The sequence below is a fragment of the Canis lupus genome, chromosome 6 (genome assembly GCF_011100685.1).
Source record: "Canis lupus familiaris isolate Mischka breed German Shepherd chromosome 6, alternate assembly UU_Cfam_GSD_1.0, whole genome shotgun sequence".
NCBI lineage: Eukaryota > Metazoa > Chordata > Mammalia > Carnivora > Canidae > Canis > Canis lupus.
The window spans coordinates 31,316,847-31,343,965 of NC_049227.1; the positions used below are offsets into that span (position 1 = coordinate 31,316,847).

The window sequence follows — 27,119 nt, forward strand, 5'->3', positions numbered from 1 at the left end:
TTGGCAAACATTTAGCATGTCTTTCACGTCTGAGTGCTATAAAATTTCCTTTTCTGAAATTTGGTATGTAGTATTAGCAAACAGATTATTTTCATTATTCTTTATTTGATGTTGTCCCTCCAGTCAGTCCATCTCTGCATATAGTGATAATGTTCCAAGATTGAGGCTCCATTTTTAAAAAAGATTTTATTATTTATTTATTTATTTATTTATTTATTTATTTATTTTCAAGATTTTTTTTTTTTTTTTTTTTTTTTTTTTTTTTTTTTTATGATAGTCACAGAGAGAGAGAGAGAGGCAGAGACACAGGCAGAGGAAGCAGGCTCCATGCACCGGGAGCCCGACGTGGGATTCGATCCCGGGTCTCCAGGATCACGCCCTGGGCCAAAGGCAGGCGCCAAACCGCTGCGCCACCCAGGGATCCCTATTTATTTATTTTTAAATACTTTATTTATTTATTCATGAGAGACCCAGAGAGAGAGAGAGAGAGAGAGAGAGAGAGAGAGGCAGAGACATAGGCACAGAGAGAAGCAGGCTCCACGGAAGGAGGCCAACGTGGGACTTGATCCCCAGACCCCAGGATCATGCCCTGAGCCACCAAAGGCAGACACTCAACCACCTAGCCGCTCAGTAGTCCCTGAGGCTCCAATTTTAAGCCAGTGACCCTCAAGCATGCTTCTGCTTCAGTGCACCTAAGAGATAGGCCACCCCTCTATTGCGCCCCATGGGAACAGTTTCTGCAAAGGTGCTAACTCCCAGGTGGGCCAGGGAATATGCCTCAATGTCTGGGGTGGAGTGGCATGCAAGTGCCCCTTCCTACTCCAAAGATTATGCTGGAAAGCTTACCCCATTCAGTAGTCGCTCCTCTAAGGAGAGGTAACTGCTACAGCTACTGAACACACTCAGGGTGCCAGGTGCCTTCTATACATTTGTGTTACTCAATCCTTACCATGCAGAGGGCACTGTCAAGCCTCTGAAATGTTAAGATACTGGCCTAGGGCTCACCCAGATGGGTAGGGAGCAAGTTGGGAATTAGCCCAAGTTTTCCAGACTCCAAAGTCCTTCTCCTTTCACCTCCTAACAGCAACTTAGAGCTCAGGGGTTCACAGCCATAGTCCATCTGGCTGCTCTAAAAGAGTATTATAGAGAGAGGAGCTTCAACAACATTTATTTCTCAAAGCTCTGGAGGTTGGAAGTCCAAGATCCAAGTGCCAGCAGCTCTGGTGTCTGGTGAGACCTGCTTCTTGGCTTGCAGACGGCCGCCGTCTTGTCTTGTGTCTTCACATGGTGGAGCGAGAAATCATATCTCCGGGACCTCTTTTGGGGAAGGCACTAATCCCATTCAGAAGGGCTCTACTCTCAAAACCTAATCACCTCCCAAAGGCCACACCTCCTAATACTATCACATTGGGGATTAGGATTTCAACAGAGAAATTCAGGGGGACGCGAATACTCATTCTGTAACATTCACCTTATATTTATTTGGAGGAGCTTGGGTGAGAGAGTGTGGTATTTATCATTATATAGAACTTTTTCTTTTTTCCTTTGGAGGGAACTTAGAATGTGAATATATAAAACAACCAAACAAAAAATACTCTTGTTATGTGTGCAGGCCAGCTTTAGCTGAGAATCTTGAAGAACTTATAAATTAAATAGGACAAACACCATCATCATTCTGTAGGTGTGGGAGCTGCTGTCCAGAGACACTGAGGCCCACAGAGCAATCATTTGAGTGTCTCCTTATGAGCATTGGGAGATAAGAATCCTTCACTAGGTTATCTAATTTAGTGCCCCACTGAAAGGAAAACCAAGGTGACCAGAAACAGTCCTAAATACTGACTCCTCATACAGTAGAGAAATAACAGGTGGGACAACATGCAGAGTACAGTATCCAAGGTAAGAAGGAAGATTGAAATCCCTATAGAACACACCTTAGGAAACACTCCTACATAAAAAAGAATGGCTTCTCTTCAGAGTACAAATTGTCGGTCACAGGACGAAGTCTGATGGGGAGAGCATTTTGGATGATCTGGGTGGGCCCCATGTAATCACAAGAAAAAGGAGAGCTGGGGAAGATGTAACAGAAGCAGAGTCAGAGCCATGCCCTGAGTTAGAGGAAGGTGCCCTGAGCCAAGGAATTAGGATGGCCTCTAGAAGCTGGGGATAGGGGCAGCCCCGGTGGCCCAGCTGTTTAGAGCCGCCTTCAGCCCAGGGCGTGATCCTGGAGACCTGGGATCCAGTCCCATGTTGGGCTCCCTGCGTGGAGCCTGCTTCTCTCTCTGTGTCTCTGCCTCTCTCTCTCTCTGATGAATAAATAAAATCTAAAAAAAAAAAAAAAACAACTTAGAAGCTGGGGATAGCAAGAGGAGAGATTCTCTCTTGGCACCTTCAGAAGGAACCGGCTCTGCCAACACCTCGACTTTAGCTCGGTGAAACCCATTTCAGACTCTAGACCTCCAGAACTGTCAGATAATATGTGTTGTTTTAAGTCACTGTGTTTGTGATGATCTGTAACAGCAGCAACAAGAAACTAATACAATCTTGATTTTTTCCTTTTATTGGCCGAAGAGCCTGCACCTTCCTGTGGCTTTATGATGACCTCCAGGGCCTGGCCCTTGCTCATTTCATCTCCCTGGTACCCCACCCAGTACTCTGTGGTTTGGCCACTCTGGCCTCTTGGGATCTTCTGACTTAAAATTTTCCCTCTTCTCTCCATGCATCCCTCCCGTTACCTCTCATACCTCCTACGGATCTCAGCTCTGGGGTTCCTGTGGACATCCATTCGAGAAGCATTTACGAAGTGCTAGTCACTATTCTGGGGGGCTGGGTATGCACCACAGAACATGAAGGCTCTCTGCTGTCCTAGTGGGGTGGAAATAGGCTGTAAGTAAGTACCCAGATGATTAAACAGGATCATTCCAGATAGTGAGGACTGCTGTAAGGACCAAGCTGCATGCTGTGCTCATGGGCACTGTTAGATGGGCTGCGGGCAGGCCTCTTCAAGAGAAGCCATTTGAGCTGAGGCCTGAATGACAAGCAGCCTCTGGCCCTAAGAACCTCTTCCTTAGAGGAGCCTTCCCTGAAGCCATGGCCCCTGTCAGCTCTCTCTGGATGTTTCTGCCACAGTGCTTACCTGGTGTTAATAGACCAAATTGTGTCCCCTCCAAATCCATATCCTAATGTGCATGTGACTGTATCTGGCTATAAGGCTTTTATTGAGGTTATTCAGGTTAAAAGACGTCATAAGAGTGAACCCTAAGCCAATAAGACGAGAAAAAGACACTAGGGATGTGTGTGCAGGGAAAGGCTATATGAGGACACTGTGAGGAGGTGGACACCTGAATGCCAAGGAGAGAGTTTTCACCAGAAACCAACTGTCGCCTTTATCTTGGACTTCCAGCCTCCAGAGCTATGAGAAAATTCTTGTTTTTAGGCCACCAGGTCTGTGGCATTTTGTTATGATAGCCTCTGTCGACTAATACAGCTGATTTGTATTTTATTTTATTTTATTTTATTTTATTTTATTTTATTTTATTTTATTTTATTTATTTTTTCATGAGAGACACACAGAGAGAGGCAAAGACCCAGGCAGAGGGAGAAGCAGGCTCCCTGCGGGGAGCCCCATGGGGGACTGGATCCCAGGACCCCGGGGTCATGCCTTGAGCCACCGAGCCACCCAGGCTCCCAGCACAGCTGATGTGTAAGTCCACATCCCCGTAGCCACTGTGAGAGCCACTCGGCTAGCCTCTTTGTTCCCGGTCTTGTCCCTCCTATGACCCTAGTCTCTGCACAGTAGCCCAAGAGGACTGTCTAGAATGCAAATCAAGATTATGGCAATCCGAATTCAGATTCCTGGAGGGACTCTCAGGCCACATAGAACAAACTCCTCATTCCCATCATGGCCCTGCTCTTCTTCGCACCTTTCTCCCCTTACACACACGAAGGTAGAGGCCTTTGCTGCTCCCTAAACACGGAGCTCCAGCCTCAGGGCCTTTGCACTTGTCCTTCCCTCCGCCCGGGGGAGGCGTCTTATCTGTGCATGCCTGTGGCCTGACAGCTGTCACCTTCGGAGGCCCCCCTGCCCCCCTGCGGGTCCTGCCCCCTGGCTTCAGGGTCTGTGTCCCTGCTCTCCGCCCCGCTCCTCCGGGGGCATCTGGCGGCCCAGGGCACAGAGCTGACGTGGCGCTGGGCTGGCGCTTGCAGGACGGGGAGCGGGACGGGGAGCGGGACGGGGAGCGGGACGGGGAGCCGGGCGGGGGCCGGACGGGGAGCGGGACGGGGAGCCGGGCCCTGCACCCGGGGCTGCCGGAGCGCCGCGCGCCCCCGTCTGGGAGATCGGGGTGGGGGTGGGGGGCGCACGCCGGTGGCTCCGGGCTCCCGGTCCTCGGGGAGGCGCCCGAGACGCCAAGGGGTCAGCTCCGGGCCGGGCCGTCCCGCTGCCGCCCCCGGAGCGCGCACGCGGCGCCCCCAGCACGCGGGGTCACGCCGCCCGCCCGGGCCCCGGCCCCGGCCCCGGCCCCGGCCCGGCCCGACGTGGCGCCGCCGCCCCGGCAACCACGCTCGCGGGCGCAGCCAATGGCCGCGTCTCCCGGGCGCCGGGCGCGGCCTCCCGCCGCCAGAGGGCGCCGCACGGGCGCCGCCGACCCGCCGCCGCCGCCGGTCGCCGAGGGAAGCTGCGAGCGAGCGCCCGGGCCCCGCCGCCCGCTGCCCGCCGCCGCCCGCGCCCCGCCGCCGCCCGCGCCCCGCGCCCCGCGCCCCGCTCCCCGCCGGCGCGGCCGTCCCCGCAGGTAGGTGGGCGCCCCCGGCCCCGCGCCCCTCCCCCGCCCCGCGCGCCCCCGCCGGCCGCCGCCGCCGCCTTCGCCGCCTCGTGCTCGCGCGCGCCCGGTAACGGACGGCGGGCGGGGCAGGGCGGCGGCGGCCCGCGGGGCCCCCGGGGGGGAGATCGGGAGATCGGGGGATCGGGCGCCGCTGCTGGGGCGGACGCGGGCAGGCGGGGTCCCCGGGCCCCCCGCTGCCCCCCCCCCCCGGGCCCCCCGCTGCCCCCCCTCCCCTCCCCTCCCCTCCCCCCGCTCTCGGGCGGCGCGGCGACCCCTGCCATCCAGCCCGCACGGTGCCCGCTGGCACCTCCTCCCAGCCCCCCGCCCCCCGCCCCATCGCGTGCCCGTCTGTCTGGTGACCCCGGGCCCCCTCCCTCCCTCCGTGACCCCGGGGCCCTCCCCCTCCCTTCCCCCCGACCACCCTCCCCCCCAGCTCTCGGGCGGCGCGGCGACCCCGGGGCGCGGGCCCACAGCCCGCTGCCATCCAGCCGCCCGCGTGCCCGCTGGCACCTCCTCCCCCCGCCCCCCGCCCCCCCGTGCGTGTCCGTCTGGTGACCCCGGGGCCCCCAAATCCGTGTCTTGGGTTTGCGGGCGGGAGGGATGCGCGCAGCGCGGGGCCCCTGTGTTTCGGGGTGACCATCCCCCCCGCCCTTTCTTTTGCGCGGGGCGCGCAGCTGGGACGCGCGCGGCGGACGGCTTCCTGTCTTTATCGGGGACGCGGAGACCGCCGGGTTTGGGGTTTCTTCCCCCACCCTTGAGGAACGGAGAGCTGTCAGTTCTCGTTAGCGCGGAGGCTCGGCCGGGGACGGTCCTGGCAGGGGTGTGGCCCACCGCGGGGAGCGCCCGCTGGGCCCGAGACTGCGCCTGCGCCTGCGCCCGGGGCGGGGGGGGCGGGGGGCTCGGCGGCGCCCGGCTGCCCTCGCGGCCCCCCGGCCCCCCGGCGCCTGCACCTCGCGGACGGGACCCCTGCTGGGACCGAGCGAGCCGGACCTCCCGGGGAGGGGGCGCCCGCTGGCCGCACGGTGTGTGCTGGGGACCCAGCTGAGTGTGCGCCGGCTGAAAGGCTGGAAAAGACACATCTGATTTCAAACACTGGGTAGGGAAAGGGAGGGAAAACCCAACAGTGAAAGACCTCATTTATAATTTTTTTTTTTTGTCTTTAGTGCATGTGAAGATGATAGTATTTTGAAACTAATTAGGTCGACTAAAATAAATCGTTAAGATGACTCACACCGGTTATCTTTTTACTTTTGTTGAACGTGGCAACTCGGAAATTTGAAATTACATATGTGGCTCGCCTTCTATTTCTATTGGACAGTGCTCCGCTTGAGCATCTGAGGGGGGGCAGGGCGGCTGGGAGCCTGGGCCATCTGCTTACCTTTTCCTGCTTCCCCGGTGGCATGTGGCCTCCCGTCCCCCAGGCTCGCAGGGAGCCTCTGCCTCTCTGGGTCACTCTGAGCCGAGCTGAACTGCTGAGCTGATTGCAAATGAGATCTTGTCCTCGTTTTTTTTTTTTTTTGCAGAGTAATTCGAGCTAATGGACAAAATTGTCTTTGTTGAAAAATTTTCTCTCTCTGCTGTGTATCGGAATCTGGAAGTAGTTGTGTTAGGTGAGAGTCACAATCGGATCGCGGTTACCGAGGATGAATATTTGCCAGTATCTGTGTGTGGGCTCTGTAGAGAGCGTGTAGATTTTCAGGTACTCTTGCCGCGAAAAGGACCTGGAAAGGCCTTCCTCTGAGTTACTGTGACTTTTGCTTGGTGGGTGCTGGTTGTCTGTCTCATAACAAAGTATCCATTAGAGGAGCCATTGTTTCGAGAAAGTGGAAGACTAGCTGTGATGTTTCACCGCCTGGGTTTGCAGTCTCTGACGGTTGCGATGTAGCCACTTTTTTTTTTTTTTTTGTAGCCACTTTTGTAAGTGTTACAGAGTGAGCTAACTGTTGAAAGAAGGGGTTGACAGTAAAGTTGCTTTCACTACTTTTTGTTTGTTTGTTTACACCATTGCACAGACAGGCGGGAGTCTGATAATAGAATTTAATCCAGGCTGGTAACTATAATTTTTCACTTGAAATTTAGGGATCCCTGGTTGGCGCAGCGGTTTGGCGCCTGCCTTTGGCCCAGGGCGCGATCCTGAAGACCCGGGATCGAATCCCACATTGGGCTCCCGGTGCATGGAGCCTGCTTCTCCCTCTGCCTATGTCTCTGCCTCTCTCTCTCTCTCTGTGACTATCATAAATAAATAAAAATTAAAAAAAAAGAAAGAAATTTAGAGGTACCTTTTTAGGCAAAGTACAAACACTGCGCCGTATACCCCGCCCACTTTCTCGTTTCCTGTGTGTGTCTTGTAAGACTGTTTAGTATTCATCCCTCGTGTTTTTAAACATATTACGAGTGGAGCATATTTCCAGATGCAGATTTTCCCCGGACTGGTATCCTAACTCCCTTGCATCTGCTGCATTCCCGTGTGAAACCCCTTGAGCCTGTCATTGTGTGTACGTGTGCAGGGGTGTGTTTATTCTGTTCCCCTCGGGTGGCTTGAAAATGCCCACCTGCCTGTCGGGGCTGTATTTGCCTTTCGGAGCACAGTCCAGGGCCGACTTAGACTGCTCAGCCTCCTCCTGGCATCGCTGCCACTTACAGTGTGGCATAGCGTGGTGTAATGAGAATTCGGGCCTGGAGCCAGACTGTCTGGCTCTGAAATCTAGCCCTGCCACTTCATAGCTCCGATCCTGGACTGCTTGCGTCACTTCTCTGTGCAAAAGTGTCCTCATGGTACATATCTCTTGAGACTATTATGAGGATTAAATGATTCAATACACACACCACGCTTAGACCAGCGCTTGGCATCCAGGATGGGCGCTGAGGGTTAGCTGTTGTTTCTGCCTAACACTGTGGCCATCACGGATCACTTACGGTGGTGTCTTCTCTTAAGGGCAGCTAGTTTCTAAAGTTATCTTGTGAGGCCCAAATGTCATGGATATGAATACAGTGTCTAGCTAACAACATTGTGCATCGTCCCAGACTTTAGTATAATCGGTTTCACTCTACAGGCACTGAGTAATTAAGGAATTTTATTTTTAATTTTTTAAAAGATCTTATTTATTCATGAGAGACACACATAGAGAGAGAGAGGCAGAGACATAGGAAGAGGGAGAAGCAGAAGCAGGCCCCATGCAGGGAGCCTTATGTGGGACTCCATCCTGGGACTCCAGGATCATGCCCTGGGCCAAAGGCAGGCACTTAAATGCTGAGCCACCCAGGGATCCCCAAGGAATTAAAAAAAAAAAAAATTTTATTTATTCATTTATGAGAGACACACACAGAGAGAGGCAGAGACACAGGCCGAGGGAGAAGCAGGCCTCATGCAGGGAGCCCGACATAGGACTGGATCCCCGGTCTCCAGGATCACACCCTAGACTGAAGGCAGCGCTCAACTGCTGAGCCACCCAGGCTGCCCAAGGAATTTTTTTAAAAGATTTTATTTATTTATCCATGAGAGACATGAGAGAGAGAGAGAGAGAGAGAGAGAGGCAGAGACACAGGCAGAGGGAGAAGCAGGCTCCAGGCAGGGAACCCGACATGGGACTCGATCCTGGGTCTCCGGGATCACGCCCTGGACTGAAGGCAGTGCTAAACTGCTGAGTCACCCGGGCTGCCCTAATTAAGGAATTATAATGAAGATCCGGGCTATCTTTTCTCCCTACATAAAACTTCAGAATGATTAACAGATTTAAAATCAGCTGATGAAAAAAAAAAAAAATAAAAAAAAAAAATAAAATAAAATCAGCTGATGAGAGAAAGTTGATGATGCGGATCTCCAGCTTGCAAAACATGAGATAATTTAACGAAGCTTCTGTTTAGTTGAATTTCTTGCTTTACAGTATACTGTTCAAAGCTCTCCTGCTCCGCTCCCCTTTCCTTTAGGGGGAGGTGTGTCTGCCATGGTCTCCCCTGTTGGTAGTGAAGGAAACCCGTCCTTGTGCTCCTGCAGGGTTGGCTTCTGGTCTTTCTCTCTGTCGCGGTCCTTAATGGACCACCATCCTGTTGATTTAAACCCCCCCCCCCCCCCCCCCCCCCGCCAAAGGGTTGGAGGCAGAGTCCACCACAGCCAGCTCTGCCTGCCTCATCATTTCCTCCCTGGGCCCTCCTTTGTCCCACCTGTCCTTTAGTGAACATTTGTGCAAGGTGTTAAACTCTCAGGCCTCTTGAACTTGGTAGGAAGCATTCTCTTTACACTTGGCCATTTCATTCGTTCTTCCATTCAAATGTGTGTTGTCCTGGATCCCGATATTGGCTTACAGTCAGGACTAAGAAAGACGAGGCACCCCTAGAAGTGAGTGGCGCAGTGAGCTCGGGATGTGGCAGCAATTTAGGGGGTAAGGGAAGGCCTCTAAAGGGGATATGTAAGCCAGGACTCAAGGAGGAAAAGGAACCAGCTCTATGTAGTTCTGGGAAGTGTGTTTTTGGGAGAAGGGATGAGCAAGCACAATGCCCCAGAGACACGGAGCCCTTGACTCATTCCACAGGCCCACAGAAGGCCAGCGTGGTGGGAGCTGAATGAGTGGGTGCGTGAGAGTAGTGTGAGAAGAGGTCGGAAGGACTTTCCTGGACCTGAAAAGTCACGGGAAGGACTCCGGATTTTATTCTCAGTCCTAGGAAAGCCACTGAAGGAATTAAAGCCGGGCTGTCATAACTGATTCTTGTTTTTAAAAGAGCTTTCCTGGGCAGCCCCGGTGGCTCAGTGGTTGAGCGCCTGCCTTCGGCCCAGGGTGTGATCCTGGAGTCCCAGGATCGAGTCCCACACCGGGCTCCCTGCATGGGGCCTGCTTCTCCCTCCGCCTGTGCCTCTGTCTCTCTCTCTCTGTCTCTCTCATGAATAAATAAATAAAATCTTAAAAAAAAATAAAAGAACATTCCTTTTAGTTTAGGGTGGAAGTGCATGGGGGAGGGGACAGTGGAGAGGACCCAGGCCTAGAGCAGAGGCCGGGGAAGGAGGATATTGCGACATCTAGGCGGGATGGTATGATCTGTGATCCAGGCCAGGGGTGGCGGAGCAAGTCGTGGGAAGTGGTCAGATTTGGGGCGCCCTGTACGTATTCTACAGTGTCACTTGTGAGCTTGGTCAGTGGGTTGATGGAAGTGGGATGTGAGAGAAGAGGATGGTGCCAGGTTTCTGGTTTGAGCAAGTGGCGAGAAAATGGTTTCATTACTGAAAGGGTAGGTCTTTTGGGCGCAAGGTTGGGGTCGGCAGGACGGCCTAGCGTTAGGACCATTCAAGTCAGAAATGCTGAGTAAAAACCACAGAATTTCTCATATGGTATGTGGCCTTCCACGGATCAGCGTAGAATAGATGGCCTTCCTATAAATGAGGCTTGGACATCTGGGTAGCTCTTTGGGAGGGGAATATATATATCTCTACATCAGTTCTCACTGTCAGCTGCTGGGTCACATTAAAAAAATTTGGGGAGGGGGAGCGCCTGGGTGGCTCAGTCGGTTAGGGGTCTGCCTTTGGCTCAAGTCGTGTTCCCCGGATCTTGGGATCATGTCCCACTTCAGGCTCCTTGCTCAGCGGGGAGTCTGCTTCTCCCTCTGCCCCACCCCTTCCCCATGCTCTAGCTCTCTTTCTCTCACTCAAAATCTTTAAAAAGTTTTTTCTTAAATGAAACAATAAGAATATGAAGAGAAAACATGGAGAGTTATTTTATAACTTCAAAGTGGTGAAGGTATATGTAAGTGTGTCAGGATCCTGGTACCATGGAAGAGAATATTGATAAATTCAGCTACTTAGGGATAAAAACTGCTGTCAAAAAGTATAAAAACCAGACCTAAGGAGAAGGATTGTCATCAAGTGGGGAAAAACAATAACAGCACCAGAAAAGACTACTTTCCTCTCTATATAAAGAACTTTCCTGAATGAAGAGGGTGCGGCCTGGAAGGACAATGGGCAAAAGACCCGAGCAGACAGTTTATGGTGAAGGAAGTACAAATGACTCTTAAATTTCACAAGCTGAGCAGCTACATGCTTCTGTCACTAATGATAGAAGGGCTGAGACAAAATCTGGTCACATCGTCACACTGTTGTCACACGTTTCTCACCTCCCTGGTTGGCAGGAGTGAAACCTTGGATAACTGGTTGGTGAAGTGGCAAAATCGGGGCCCTTGTGCGTTGTTGGGCAGGGTTGTGTTATACCTTGGTGGTAGCTGGTAAAGTGAACAAACACATGCACCCTTTCCCCGACAGAACTCTTTTTAAAAGATATTTTATTTATTCATGAGAGACACAGAGAGGCGAAGACATAGGCAGCAGGAGAAGCAGGCTCCCTATCGGGAGCCCAAAGTGGGACTCGATCCCAGGACCCCGGGATCACACCCTGAGCCAAAGGCAGATAGATGCTCAATCACTGAGCCACCCAGGTGCCCCCAGCCGATGGAACTTCTTTGAAGAAAGACCTAAATGAAATGTCTGGAGTACTTGATGAAGTTTAGAGATTGGAAACAACCCAAATGTGCATCAGAAATTAGGGTACGACTGTATCACACAGAACATGACAGTTAAAGCAGCTTCTCGTGCTCTGAGAGGGAGTGACCTTTGAGGTCAGGCACTAGGAGATGAAAGCAAGGTGCAGAGCATGCTGGAACCCCAGTTTGTTTGTTTGTTTTTAAAGATTTTTATTTTTTCGGGATCCCTGGGTGGCGCAGCGGTTTAGCGCCTCCCTTTGGCCCAGGGCATGATCCTGGAGACCCGGGATCGAATCCCACGTCCATCCTGGTGCATGGAGCCTGCTTCTCCCTCTGCCTATGTCTCTGTCTCTCTCTCTCATAAAAAAATAAAAATTTTAAAAAAATAAATATTTTTATTTTTTCATGAGAGACACAGAGAGAGGCAGAGACACAGGCAGAGGGAGAAGCAGGCTCCGTGCGGGGATCCTTATGTGGGACTAAATCCTGGGACTCCGGGATCATGACCCGAGCCAAAGGCAGACGCTCATCCCCTGAGCCACCCAGGTGTCCCAGGGAACCCCAGTTTGTATATAGAATAACAGACACGGGATATTTTTATTAACTTTTATTTAACTTTAAATTTTGAGAGAAATTGTAAGCTCACAGGAAGTTGCTAAAGTGGTATTTGGAGGCCCATGAGCCCTTCATCTACTTCCTCCCGTGGTGCCATCTTACAGAACTGTAGTGAGGCATCAAAGCCAGGAAACTGAGATTCGTTGAATGCTGCTAACCAAACTACAGGCTCTTACTCTTACCAGTTTTTTTTTTTTTAATTTTAATTTTTATTTATGATAGTCACACAGAGAGAGAGTGAGAGAGGCAGAGACACAGGCAGAGGGAGAGGGAGAAGCAGGCTCCATACACCGGGAGCCCAATGTGGGATTCGATCCCGGGTCTCCAGGATCGCGCCCTGGGCCAAAGGCGGGTGCCAAACCGCTGCGCCCCCCAGGGATCCCAACTCTTACCAGTTTTACATACACTTGTGTGTGTGTATGTGTGTGTGTGTCTGTCTGTCTCTGCAGTTTTTCATGTAAGAAAAATCCCATGCAGAGATTTCATGTAACCACTGCTCTGTCAAGGTACTCTGTTGTTTCACAGAATTTCTTTGTCAGGACATAGAAGAGACCAGTGGCAATGGGTGATTGCCCTCAGGAAGGGCAGATGGGTGGCCAAGTGGCTGGAGAGGAGACTCTCCTGTTGACCACCTAATATGAAAATCTTACTCCTTAAACAGTTTGCAATTCTTATGAGACATCTAGTAGAGCTCTCAGACGGGCAGAGGATCTCGAGCACTGGGCGGTGCAGAAGGTCCTGGAGTGGGGAGAGTGGCTGGGGGAGAAAGAAGGAGCTCTCCTGTTGAAGGCCAGCTGGGGGCTGAAGCCCCTTTCTTGAGGAGGGAGTGTGCACCTGTCATGTGCTGCCGATTTTGAATGAGAAAAGTGGCTTTTGGATTGACTTTATCAAATCCTTCCTCACCTGAAAATTGAAGCCAGATTTTAGCTGGATCCAAAAATAAGATAATGTGTAAAAAAAGTGTTCGTCTTGGGGATCCCTGGGTGGCTCAGCGGTTTGGCGCCTGCCTTTGGCCCAGGGTGCGATCCTGGAGACCTGGGATCGAATCCCACATCGGGCTCCTGGTGCATGGAGCCTGCTTCTGCCTCTGCCTATGTCTCTGCCTCTCTTTCTGTGTGTGTGTGTGTGTGTGTGTGTGTGTGTGTGACTATCATAAATAAATAAAAATTAAAAAAAAAGTGTTCGTCTTTTCTCTTTCAAAATGGGAAAGAGGTTGTATTTCTCAGGTGAAACTTATCTACGATGAAGAAAATCAGAACGGATTGCCAAGGGCAGGAGTGGGGTAGGGACTAGCTGGGGAAGGGGTCTGTGGGAACTTCTAGCATGCCAGTAATGGTATTATGTCAAGATTGGGGTCTGGGTCTGGGTCACAGGAACATATTCTTTGTCAAAACCTGCCTTAAAACTATGCATTTTATAAGGGAAAAAAGTTTCTGCATTTTACCTTAAAAAAAAACCCAAACTGTAAACAAATCCTGAAATCTAGGATGATAATATGTTGGCTGAGGCGCTTACTGATGAATTATGATTGATTTGTGCCGCTTTGCAGTTTATCAAAATAATAAGGTGGATTGATGGATGGACCGAGGGATGGGCGGGTGGATAAAGATGGGCAGATGGGATAAACAATGAATAGTCATTGTAGAACATAGTATGTGGTGTTCATTGAGAAAGATTTTTAACTTTACGGTTTGTACAGTTTTTCATAATGCCGTTTTGGGAGAAGAAGACTATAAGAACATGAAATTCCCTATCCTACTACTTTTGCGTATCTATCCCCTGATACTATGTTCCTAAATATTTAAAGGAGGCAAGTGTTTTGTGCTATTAAAAGAGCTTGCGACTTATTTCCTCTTAATCACCTGCTTGAGTTGTCAGCTCTTTGCCACATGCCCTTTGTCCTTAAGAGGTCGAGGTTCAAGGTTTTCTGGCACTTTCTGGAGAAATAGCCCTAAGGCTATTAACTCAGTGGATTATCATGATCCTGGAGTCCCTTCTTAGCCAACAGAGACCTCAAACTAATTCCCCACCTTCCCTGTACAGAGGTTGGGAGGAAGGTGTCTTGTTCACCGAAGACCGGGAAGAGTTCTTGCTTTGGGTCACCTTTTCTTTTGTCACTGACTTTCAGGCCCGACTGCTGTGACACCCCTGAGTGCTAATCCGAGTGCCTTTGAGCCAGTAAACTCTGGTTCTAAATTGGCCCCACTTTATTTATTTTTTAATTATTATTTTTTATAGATTTTATTTATTTATTTATGAGAGACAGAGAGGCAGAGACATAGGCAGAGAGAGAAGCAGGCTCCCTGCAAGGAGCCCTATATGGGACTTCCCGGGACCCCAGGATCACGCTCTGAGCCGAAGGCAGATGCTCAACCTCTGAGCCACCCAGGCGTCCCCAGGAAGCAAGTTTTAAAGGTATGCAGTGACAAGGCCTTTCCCTCAGTTTTCTGCCACTGCTGTGGTTCCATCTGGAGCTGTTTTGTGGATGTATAAGCAAATGTGAATATATAGTGTCTCCTCACCCTTTTATTTTTTATTGTATTTATTTATTCATGAGAGACACAGGAGAGAGGCAGAGACACAGGCAGATAGAGAAGCAGGCTCCACGCAGGGAGCCTGACGCGGGTCTTCAGGATCACGCCCTGGGCCGAAGGCAGATGCCAAACCACTGAGCCACCCCGGGATCCCCTCCTCACCCTTTTATTAAGAATCAGAACAGGGTCATTTTGTGGACACTCACACCTTACCTGTGTTTTTCCAGTGCAGTTTTCTTGGCACAATCCGTTTCCTTCTTGACAGGCCATTGAGTACATTTTTGATCCTTTTCTCTTACAAATACTCCTTAAATAACTTTGTACATGCAAGTAGGGATTAAATTGTTTTTTGCTAAGGGAATGGTCAGACATGTCAAGTGGAAGTGTAGGAGGAACCCCATACACCTCCCATTGCTGCTTGGGACAGGTGTCCATATTTTTCGTGGTCTTGTTTTATTCATTTCCACCTGTTCATCCTCCTTTAAGCTAGATTACCTGCAAAACAAACTCGAGAAATAATGCCATTTTACTTCTGTGTCCTGGGGTTTGTAAACATTTATTTTGGAAAATTTAGAATGTTGACTAAGTAGAAAGAATCCCTGTGTTTGTCATTGGTTGGCCACATTCTACTGTTTCGTCCCCACCCCCTCCTTTTTTTTTTTGGTTGCTGGAATTTTTTTAATTATTTTTTTTATCATTCATTCATTCAGCTCCACACCCAATGCAGAGCCCAGCTCGGGGCTTGAACTCACAACCCTGAGATCAGGACCTGAGCTGAGATGGAGTTAGACACAACCACCTGGGCCACCCAGGTGCCCTGCTGAAATATTTTAAAGCAAATCCCAGATAGATCATTTCACATACAAATACTTCAGTAAAGTGACAACTTAGGCAGAATATCAAAATGTTTAGAACTGACAGTATTTAAAAAATTATCAGTTACACACCCTTGGGGCATTCCAACACTTGTCCCCACCCCTACCTACAGTTTTTTTTTTTTTCCTACCTACAGTTTGTAACAGATTTAAAAGTAAAACTACAAATGTCAAGCAATAGTGAAACTAAAACATCTCAGCTATTTACTTGAAGCTTGGGTACGAGTTCCCCATCCATCACATGAGTTCAAATGTACAGTTTGTGTGAGAAGATGTCCTCTTAGGCTTCAACCCCAGTACTCATCTGAGGGTGACCATGCCCCCTCCTCACCCCTGCTAGGGGACATTAACAAGGCCTGGAGGGATTTTTGGTTGTCACTACTGGCATCTGGTGGATGGAGGCCGGGGTGCTGTTAACATCCTATCGTGCACAGGGTGGCCCCCAATGATAAAGGGCTGTCTGGCTCAAGCTTCTGGGTGGAGAAGCCCTAGTTTAGGATACTGGGCGATGGTGCTTTATCACAGATCTCTTCCCTGTGGTTCTCCTTTAACTTTGTTGGGAATTGCTTCCTGAACAGTGATTAGGTGGGGGGCAGACACCAACAGCATTGACTTGTGTTGACATTTGCCTGCGTCAAGTTGAAAGTAAACCCTTACTTTCTAGAAAATTCCAACCGAATGACTTTATTCAGATTTTTTATTCTATCAGTTGTATGAACAAGGACTATTTCAGAAGTTGGCGTGACAAAATATGTATAAGGTTTCCACTCTGCTCACCAGGAAGTCAGGCCCCTATGAGGCAGACGGATGTGAAAACTTTTCACGTCTGGAGAGCTTCCAGAAGCAAAACAAGGCCAGGACTGTTTTAGTGGCAGCTTATGCGTGCGTGCGTATAGAAAGGAAAGAAAGAAAACCTGGAGCTGAAGGGCTGGGGAGAGAAGAGGCGTGGAAGAAAATGACTTTTTTCTCGGAGATTCTTTAGGAGGAACATACAAAATCAGTGTGGCTGCTCGGCCTTAAAGGAGGGTGAAAAGCTGATGCTTCCATGTGGTGGGCCACAGGGACCTTCTGGATCAGCCAGAGTGCTTGGCATCAAGGACCCCGGGGTCAAGTCAGCAGAGAGGGACGAGGCCACAAGTAGTTGTGCAGCAGGACTGCAAATTATGCATGGTACCATCACGGGGCCTTCTGTAACTCTGTGCCTTGTTTCTTTCCAGATTGATCATTTAGAAAGTGGATGTGTGGGGTAACATGTCCAGTGTGTCCGAGGAGAGAAGAAAAAGGCAGCAGAACATTAAGGAAGGACTGCAGTTTATACAGTAAGGTTGCACCTGCGTTCCCGTCCCGTGATGCAGTTGACCCTTGGGCAATGTGGGCTCAGGGGTGCAGGACCGCACCCCCCCTCCCCCTGCACGGTTGAAAGTCCACGTATGATTTTCGACTCCCAAAACGTAACTACAATAGCCTACTGTTGACCGGAAGCCTGATCGATAGCATCAACAGTTGTTGAACACATTTTATACATTATATGTGTTATTTACCATATTAAAATAAAGTAAGCTGGAGGAAAAAACCATTTGGAAAGTCACAAGGAAAAAAAATATGTTTCTAGGCTTTTATCATACTTACAGAAAAAAGATAGAGTTCTAAGTGGACCCACACAGCTCAAGCCTGGGTTGCTCAAGGGGTCAGCTCTGTTTTTCTGTATTAGACTAAGAAACCTTAAGTCCTGTTTATGAGTCTTCTTATTCAGGTTTGAAATTAGATATTTTTATTGAGCAATAGTTTTTGCTTTTGTACATTTGATTACTTGGGTGTTCTGAAATGTACTTTACCATCACTGATTTTTTTTTAATTAATTTTTTTTACCGTTGCTGATTTTTATTTATTTTTATTTATTTTTTAAAAAAGATTTATTTATTTATTTATTCAGAGAGATTGAGAGAGGCAGAGACACAGGCAGAGGGAGAAGCAGGCTCCTTGCAGGAAGCCCGACATGGAACCCGATCCCGGGTCTCCAGGATTACACCCCAGGCTGCAGGCGGCGCTAAACCGCTGCCCCACTGGGGCTGCCCCCGTTGCTGATTTTTAGAGTGAAAATCCTTTAGCATCTCTGAACATGTTAGACTAAGAGCAATTGGAACCTGATCCCATCAGAGCACTCCTGATGGCTGAAAAGTGACTTGAGAATGAACTTGCACACAGGGCTTTTGTAATCAAACTTAAGAAGCTTGGGCTTTAACTAGCCTTCTTGAGCCTGGCAGTGATGATACAGCCCAGGGCTTGGGTGGATTTGTCCCTGTAGAAGGGCCTCTCTGTCTTTCCTGGGAAGGAGACCACCTTCTCTGTACTACAGTGACCTGAATCAAAAAGTATTTGTCATTCCATGCTATTTGGAAACCTTTTTGGTATCTGAAGAATTAAGCCTTCTTTTAGTAGAAATAGTTTTGAAAAGAAAAGTATAATATTTACTCAAGAGAATAGAAGGGAAGAGTTACAGATTCTTTATTTCCCCTGTGACTACAGTTATGTGTGAATAATGGTAGTAAAGAGAGGTAGGTCTTTAAAATGTGCTTTGAGGGGGTCCCTGGGGGGCTCAGTGATTTAGCGCCTGCCTTTGGCTTGGAGCGTGATCCTGGAGTCCTGCCTGCACGGAGCCTGCTTTTCCCTCTGCCTCTCTCTCTGTCTTTCTCTGTGTCTCTCATGAATAAATAAATAAAACATTTTAAAAAAATAAATAAAAAAAATAAAATGTGCTTTGAACTTGTGGCAAACTAATAGAACCTCAGTTTTATGATGACCCCTGGATGAACAAATCCTGATAAGAGTGTGATAATTAAAATTAATTGTTTTCTTCTTCTTAGGTCACCACTGTCATATCCAGGAACACAGGAACAATATGCGGTAATGATGGGGAATATCTGCTTAACAGCCCTGCAAATAGCTTGGGAACTATAATGTGTAGTGGGGGTTGGTGGACTGCTGCTTTGTGGGCCCAATGTGGCCTGTTGCCTGTTTCTATAAATAAAGTTTTATTGGAACACAGCCATACCTATTTGTTGACGTATTTATCTGTGGCTGCTTACATGACATATGGTAGCTGAGACAGAGACCATATGGCCCACAAAGCCTGAAATATTTACTCTCTGGGCACTTACAGAAAGAGTTTGCCAATCTCAAACATGCATAGGATGTCATTTGTTGGCACGCGTGGGCAATTGTCCTGTATCGTCCTTTCTCCATGAGTGTAGGTTGTGCTAATTTTCTTCTGGGACCCTTGAAAATTACCCTTAGTCCACCTCTCATTTCACTGAAAACAAATGGGACAGACTGTGTTGTGAAGGAGAGTGCACAGCAGCTTCCATTTTTATTAAAGAGAAGGGAGGTTCTAACAATACTAAATGGTGCCAGGATCCTAGGAGGGAACAGCTAGAGATGAAACTAGTTCAAAACACAGCGAAAGCCCGGTTCTCTGGGTCTTAGATTAAAGGCCCTCTTTAACAGTGTACACACTGTTAGTGTTAGTTCACCCGTGGCTTTTGTCTCTCTGAGTTTTGATCCTTCTAGATGTCACTTCTTTCTGCCTGCTTCTCTCTCTCCCTCTTCTCTGTTTCCTTCCCTGTTTTCTTGCTTCTCCCCTCCCTCCCTCCAAACAGATGTAGAATCAGAGAGTATTATGGCTAGAAAGTACCTGGAACAATCTATTAATTTTACAATATGTTTTATAGTCTTGACATTTACATTTGGAACTGGGTTCCCGAGAGGTTAACTGGCATGCATGTCACAAGTCACCTCCCTTGTTAAACGTTGATCGTTTCAGTTTTCTTGACTACTTTTGTCAGCTTACACGAATTTCATAAAATGAGACTGAAAGCTTGAATATTTATCTGTTCTTGTACTATTTATCTGATCCTGACTCTTAAAACATTAAAGCAGCAATGGAAATCACGAAGGAAACTTCAGAACTTTTATATGTATCAGAAGAATGAATGTGCTCTACTTCTTCGGTGACAAAGAAGTTTAATAACCCCACTCCCAAATCAGTAATTGACCTCAGCAAACAGTTACAAAAGAGGAAATACAATGGTCCACGAAAATGTGGGACATTATTTGCACCTGATGAGTCACTAAATTCTACCTCTGAAACTAAAAAAAAAAAAAAAAAAGACCTAGCAACAATAAATTTGGGAAATCATTGGTAATCAGACATGCAAATAAAAAAGAGTACAGTTTTTCACCTAGAAATTAGTAGGGGTTTTATGTGTACACAAACACACAGGTGCACTCATATTGCACACATACTACCTACCCAGTGTTGATGGGGGTGCCATGAAGGAAACTGCTAGGTGTGTTTATTGTTATTGCCCCTTTGGAAGGCAGTTTAGAAATACTGGTCAGAAGCCTTAAGATGCTCATTCTTTCTGACCCAGAGTTTCCACTTGGAGGAATTTCTCATGGGCACAGAGTTGGGGATGTGAAAAAATATTTTGCTGCATTTTTCTTCATAATGAGAAATTGAATTTTCTCTTAAAAAACAAGCAAGATGAGATGGTGGTGGCATGGTCTGGGTTCCCATTTTCTTAGAACTGTGCTTATCATATAAGGCTCTGAAGTTTTCAGTACAAAAATGAAAATTTCCTAGTACCCTGACTTGTTCCGTGAAGGGCTTCAAGTGGTAACTTTCTTTTTTTAAAGGTATATTTACGTGCTCTTGTGAGAAATCTTTTTAATGAAGGCAATGATGTTTATCGGGAACATGATTGGAACAACTCAATAAGCCAGTACACAGAAGCTTTGAATATAGCTGGTTATGCAAAGTCTGAAGAAATTGTCATCCCTAAAGAAATAATTGAAAAACTGCATATAAATCGTATTGCTTGCTATTCTAATATGGTGAGTTGTGATTTTTCTAAAATAATGTTTCTAGAGAGAAAAAATGTTTTCAGTAACATAGTACAATAAAAGTCAATTTTCTAATTTCCATTCTTAAGAAAGACATATTGACTCCTTTTAGAATGGCCCGAGGCTTTGAAAGATCAACTTGGGCTGAATGTTTAGGGATTTTAGAAATCATTTGTTTCTTGGACTAGTCCTTGGAGTTGCCATGTCAGTCTGGCTTCTGGGCTGTCTGCTCATAAAAGAAATCAGCACAGGAAGATGCAGGTGTTCACAGATTTTTGTTTTCTGTAATGGATTCTTCTTTGGTTAGCTGTTTGGAAATTATATTTCCAGTTGATTTTTTTTTTTTAAAGATTTGATTATTGGGGCACCTGGGTGGCTCAGCAGTTGAGCGTGTCTGCCTTCTGCTCAGGTCATGATCCCGGGGTCCTGGAATCGAGTCCCGCATCGGGCTCCCTGCATGGAGCCTACTTCTCCCTCTGCCTGTGTCTCTGCCTCTCTCTGTGTGTCTCTCATGAATAAATTAATAAAATCTTTAAAACATTTTTGATTATTTTTTTGAGAGAGAGAGAAAGAGAGAGCACATGGATGTGCTTGCATTGTTATGGGCAGGGAGAAGGGGAGAGAGAGAATGTCCCTCAGAATACCTGCTGAGCTTGGAGCCCAATGTGTGGGTCGATCTCACGACCTCGAGATAATGACTTGGGCTGAAATCAAGAGCCAGCAGCCTAACCAGCTGAGCCACCCAGGTGCCCTTCCAGTTGACATTTTAAGGAGCTCCAACAAAGGGTGACTAGTGAAGAGAGTAGGACGACAGGGTGAGGCCTGGGGCACCACCTGTGTCTGGAAAGTTTTATTTCTTGAGGACCTGGGGATGTTTATGGCCAGATGTTAATGTTTATCTGATCTGGGTGATGGGTACATGGGGATTCATGCTATTCTTTGTGCTTTTGCATATTTGAAATTTTCTAATGAAGATAATTTTTTAAGGGTTTTTAAAATTTATTTATTCATGAGAGAAAGAGAGAGAGAGAGAGAGAGGCAGAAACACAGGCAGAGGGAGAAGCAGGCTCCATGCAGGGAGCCCGACGTGGGACCCGATCTGGGATCTCCCGGATCAGGCCCTGGGCTGAAGGCTGCGCTAAATCGCTGAGCCACCGGGGCTGCCTTCTAATGAAGATAATTTTTTAAAAAAAAATTTTATTTAAAAAATTTTATTTATTAATGAGAGATACAGAGAGAGAGAGAGAGAGGCAGAGACACAGGCAGAGGGAGAAGCAGGCTCCACGCAGGGAGCCCGACGTGGGACTCGATTCCGGATCTCCAGGATCACGCCCTGGGCTGCAGGCGGCACTAAACCACTGAGCCACCTGGGCTGCCCTGAAGATAATTTTTATTTATTTTTATTTTGTTTTTTTCTGAAGATAATTTTTAGAAAGAAAAATAAAACTTTGAACTTAAGAGATTAAAAGGTATGGGGGTGGTGGTGGTGGTAATAGTCCGGGCCTTCATTTGTTTGCCTTTGTAGGCAAGACCTCCGCACAAGAAATGAATTGTTGCTAACTCTGTTTGGTCTTACATCCTAGGGTTTCCATGATCAAGTTTTAGAAGAGTGTGATGCAGTCCTCAGTTTAAATGCCAGTAACTGCAAAGCTCTGTATCGGAAATCTAAGGCTCTCAATGACTTAGGAAGATACAGAGAGGCTTATGACTCTGTAGCAAAGTGCTCCTTGGCAGTGCCTCAGGTATGGAACTCCTATTTCAGTTCCTTGGTTCACATCATAACTATATCCTTGCTCCCAAGTGGGGAGATGGCTTTGAAAGAGTTCCCGTTCTCCAGCCAGCTGCCCACGTGCTTCAGCTGGGAACAAGGCTCATAAAGCAAGTATCTCAACAGAATAGGAGTTCCGGCTGTTTTGCCTGTTTGTCTTCACAGTTAGTAAATATAACCCTCCATTAATCATATTTTCTTTCTTTCTTTCTTTTTCTTTTTTTCCAGGATGAACATGTAATAAAACTAACTCAAGAACTAGCTCAGAAATTGGGATTTAAGATAAGAAAAGCATATGTTAGGGCCGAGGTAAGCTGAGGTTCTCTCCATGAGGTATTTTCATTCTGTTTTGTAACTTTAGAGTCAGTTCTATTTTTAACTTAATTTTTTAAAATTAGTGTCTTTATTTTCTTGCAGCTCTCATTAAAATCAGTTCCTGGGGATGGGGCTACCAAGGTAAAGTTATGACTTCTGTAAGACTCATAGCTTTTTGTAAAACAAAACAACCCCCCCCCCCAAAAAAAAAAAAAAAAAAAAAAAACAGAACCAAGCAGAAGCATTTACAGTTCTGCTTTTAATATTTTTGGTTTGTTCTATTTTTGAGAGCTTTTTGTTCCTCAGACACATAATTGGCCAGAGCTTCCTGTCCTATAAAAAGAAACAAACAACCAAGTAATATCTTTTAACCAGCATTTCCTGAAGCCTGATGGAGCATTTTACAGGATGTTCATAGATGTTAGGTTTTATTAGAAAAAATGGCTCAGGGACACATGCAAATTTCGGATGTCTTTGGGTTAAAACACAATTAACGAGTTGTGTTTTAAAAAGGTAAGTGTTGGAGCTGTTAGGATGCCATTGTGAGTGGGGAGTGAGTGGTGGCTAGACTAGTCCTTCTGGAACTGGTATATGCTCCTGAACATCCTTTGAGAAATACTGTGCACAAGAAACAGGCGGTGGTGCCGATAGACCAGCCCTGCTTAACCACGTGTCACCGACATTTATATATTCCATCTGTTTCTTGGATCTTAACTGGAAGGAAGTCAAATTGCTGGGAGAACTTACAATGCTGTCTTCGAGTAAGATTTACAGATTGCTTGTAGTGGAGAATCCTGAAAATACTATGACCCGTTATTTGGTTTAATTTCTAGGCTTTGAACTGTTCTGTGGAAGATATCGAGCCAGGTATGTTTCCACATGTCATCTTAATCTAGAAAGTGCCAGCTTTAGATGTTGTATGTATTGTAGTGTTGTCAAATACGGTTGCTGTATGGTTATTAGTATTAAAGCAAGAATAATTTCGAAAACTACCTGGTGCTTCTGGATGTGCCGGCCAGTGGTCGATAATACTGGATGTCAGTAAGCGGTCATTGAACACCTCCTGTGGCCCTCCCAGCATCTCATAGCTCTGCCCAGAAGGGGCCCAGGCATTTTGAGAAAGACGGATACGTTTTCACAAGTGACTATGTCTTTTCCTGGGTAAAACAAATGACTTTTAGAATTATTTTTACCCTTTTATTTGAATCGCTTTTATACTGTTGTCTCCCTATTGATTTTTACGATTGCTTTCGTATTTTCACCTAGCTCTTCATTTTCTCTGTTATTGGCTCTTGACACTAGTCTTAATGTGAGTACACTGAAAACGAATGAGTACGTTTCAATCCATGTTACAGATTTATTAACTCCGAGGCAGGAAGCAGTTCCCGCTGTCTCTGTACCTGCATCCAGTTTCTCTCACCAAGTTGGAAGTGAGCTGGCCTCAGTTCCTATCATGCCCTTAACTTCTATTTTGCCACTGCAAGTGGAAGAGAGCCCTCTGCCATCAACAGTGTTGGCAAACGGAGGAAAGACTCCCTTTGCTATGCCAGAAGCTTTTGTGGATGATGGAGATATGGTCCTTGGGGATGAAATAGATGACCTTCTTGATTCGGCCCCTGAAGCCAATGAAACCGTTATGGTAAATTTCAGCATTACTCCTCTCTTCTGAAGCCAGGCTTAATTTTTATTTATGTTTTTTTTATTATTATTTTTTAGAGAGTGTAAGTGGGGGTATGGGGAAGAAGGGCAGAAGGAGAGGGAGAGAGAATGTTAAGCAGGCTCCAGGCTCAGTGCCTATGTGGGGTTCGATCTCGTGACCCTGAGATCAGGACCTGAGCGGAAACCAGGAGTTGGATGCTTAACTAACCGAGCCACCCAGGCACCCCAAGCTTAATTTTTTTTAAATAAATTAATTTTTTATTGGTGTTCAATTTTTTAAAATAAATTACCAAGCTTAATTTTTAAAAAATTGCCACGTAACTGTATTTTCAGCAATACCTGTCGGCTGAACTTTGCGTCTCTTAATTTGAAAATCACTTTGACCTTTTCTGGTGGTAGCAGGCTCATGTGGTTATTTTTTAAGTAAGATAGGATTGCTAATCAAGTAATGAACTGGTTTTCCTCAACACCTTTGGGAATTACATAGTATGGAAAGGGTACATTTAAAACTCTGAAAAAGGGTGAGCCTGGGTGGCTCAGTCGGTTAAGTGTCTGCCTTGGGCTCAGGGCATAATCTCTGGGTCCTGGGATTGAGCCCACATCAGGCTCCCTGCTCAGCAGGGAGTCTGCTTCTCCCCCTGCCTCTTCACCTCCTACCCCCACTTGTGGGCTCACAATGTGTGCGCGCGTGCACATGCACATACACACACACACACACTCTCTCAAATAAATAAATAAGATCCTTAAAAAATAAATAAAATTCTGAAAAAGATTAGGCATTTGATATTTAAAGTAAAATGGGTCTTTTGGATTAAGGGCTTAAAGGATAACACCTCAAGGTAAGTGTAAAGCCAAGGTCAGGCTAGATCTGGACGGCTCTTGTTTTTGTATGGCCTGCAGAATAGGAATGGGGGGGTCTTATATTTTCAAGTGGCTGGAAGAAAAAATAAAAGAATGGTATCTAGTGACACATGAAAATGAGATGAAATTCATATTTCAGGGTCATCAGTAATGTTTTATTGGAACACAGCCACTGCTATTCACTTACGTGTTGTCTGTGGCTGCATTTACACTGCAGCAACACAGTCTAATAGTTGAAACAGAGGTTGTGGTTGGCAAAGCCTAAAATGTTTAAGAACTAGCCCTTTGCAGAAAAAGTTTACTGACCCCTGCCATAAGTTATATTGAAATAGCAGCAGGAGCAGCAGCAACAGCAGCAGCAATAGCAGGAAGAGGAGGAGGAGGAGGAGGAGGAGGAGGAAGAGGAAGAGGAAAGGAATTCAGGGCCAGTTTCCAGTGTGGCTGAAATAGATGATGTCCATGTGGAATTGACTGAGAGGAAGTACAGTGTTAAAGGCAGGCACCCTGGGGTTTGGTTTTCACCACATATCTGGGCTTTAGCAACTTTCCTCACCTCCAATTTCCTGGTCTGTACCGTGGCCACACAGTAGGATGTGTCCTGCAAAGTATAAAAATTAAATAGATGGTATGTGGGGATCCCTGGGTGGCGCAGCAGTTTCGCGCCTGCCTTTGGCCCAGGGTGCGATCCTGGAGACCCGGGATCGAATCCCACGTCGGGCTCCCGGTGCATGGATGGAGCCTGTTTCTCCCTCTGCCTGTGTCTCTGCCTCTCTCTCTCTCTCTCTCTCTGTGTGACTATCGTAAATAAATAAAAATTAAAAAAAAAATAGATGGTATGTAACTTTCATCAGTACTTAACAAGACACATGGAGGCTCAGTCAATTGTCACACTGATGAGGATGGAGAGAGGCTGCATTCCATTTGTCCCTGTGAGATTATAAATTCACATCCCAGAAGGACGGTCCAGGGTTTCTGGCTTCTGCTATCCCCTTGTCTTGAGTACCCTCCTTCTCCCCCAGCCCCCACTCTATTCCTCTGGATCTTATGAGTCTCATGGAAGGATGAGTGGAAGGTATCAGAAGGAAATGAAAACATGAATGTAACATTTGGCTTGATACAGTACTGGACATCATCCCTGCATCCTTTTTGAAAAAGTGGGCTTGCAAAGAAATGAACTCTTTAGCCTTGATTATTCTAAGTCTTGCTTTTTTTTTTTTTTTTAAGATTTTTATTTGAGAGAGAGAACATGAGTGGAGGGAGGGGCAGAGGGAGAGGGAGAAGCAGGCCCCCTGCTGAGTAGAGAACCTGATGTGAGACTCGATCCCAGGATCCTGGGATCATGACCTGAGCCAAGACAGATGCTCAACCGACTAAGCCTCCCAGAAGCCCCTTGGTTTTGATTTCACCTTCGTTATATAATTACCCAGTGTAAGAATTCGTGTCTATATGCTGATGTTTGAAGCAGTTCGGCCTACTGGTAACTGTCTCCTGGATTTTAATAGAACCTTTTTTCTTTTCTAGCCATCAGCGTTAGTCAGAGGAGCCCTCCCGGCAGCCAGCGTCCCCCCTAGCATACCCTTCTCCGCATCTCTGTTAGGCACCCTGCCCATTGGTGCGAGGTATGCTCCTCCACCCTCCTTCTCAGAGCTGTATCCACCTTTGACTACATCCTTAGAAGATTTCTGCTCTTCTTTAAATTCATTTTCAATGAGTGATTCCAAGCGAGGTAAGAATCAAGCCATTTATGTAAATAATCGCAGTTAATTTTTTAAAAAAGACAGTCTGTGTTTGGTCGTTATTTAACTGACTCTGGCTAGTTGGTACTTGGATTATTTTCAGGGTAGCTGAAAATATAAAAAGTCCGTCTCCAGTTTTAATTTGCCTGGGCTAAATGGTGCCATTCTGGAGATTGGGAAGCATAGGGTTACGTAGCAATGTATGTGGCACCTTTTTTTTTTTTTTTTTTAACAAGAGTGTTTGTTAAGCTGGGTGTCTATTGTTCTGGGAGAGCGGAGGCAAAATGACTTGGAATGTTTTTTCCAGGAAAGGTGTACCCCATCTGAGAGAGTCTTAAAGACAGGCTATCTTTTCAAATTCTGAACGAGGCAGACACTTAGTCAAGACCAATTTCTGGTCAGAATTGTTCAGAATTAGACCTATAGAACTAGGTTTGGATTAGGCTCCATCCCTGGAGGTCAGGGCCCTGTGCCTGGTTCCCTGAGTTTTATAAGGGATTGCTGAGTTTTTGGTCTGACTCCTGTCTCTGTAGCTCCAGGCTTAACATCTACCTTCAACAAGAACGATAACCATC

General features: G+C 47.0%; 1 protein-coding gene across 3 annotated transcripts in view; it reads left to right on the top strand.

Annotated features, from left to right (window-relative positions):
* The first annotated feature begins 4,740 nt into the window (after positions 1–4,740).
* The window catches only part of ZC3H7A (zinc finger CCCH-type containing 7A), a 38,338-nt gene continuing 15,959 nt past the window's right edge, over positions 4,741–27,119 (top strand). For all 3 annotated transcript variants that reach the window (XM_038540340.1, XM_038540342.1, XM_038540343.1), the window contains exons 1-10: positions 4,741–4,787; positions 16,521–16,622; positions 18,168–18,207; positions 19,999–20,196; positions 21,789–21,947; positions 22,202–22,282; positions 22,391–22,429; positions 23,122–23,155; positions 23,644–23,927; positions 26,330–26,534. In XM_038540340.1, the coding sequence (XP_038396268.1) occupies positions 16,555–16,622; positions 18,168–18,207; positions 19,999–20,196; positions 21,789–21,947; positions 22,202–22,282; positions 22,391–22,429; positions 23,122–23,155; positions 23,644–23,927; positions 26,330–26,534 (1,108 nt within the window). In that variant the 5' untranslated portion in view covers positions 4,741–4,787; positions 16,521–16,554. The remainder of the gene's footprint in view (positions 4,788–16,520; positions 16,623–18,167; positions 18,208–19,998; positions 20,197–21,788; positions 21,948–22,201; positions 22,283–22,390; positions 22,430–23,121; positions 23,156–23,643; positions 23,928–26,329; positions 26,535–27,119) is intronic.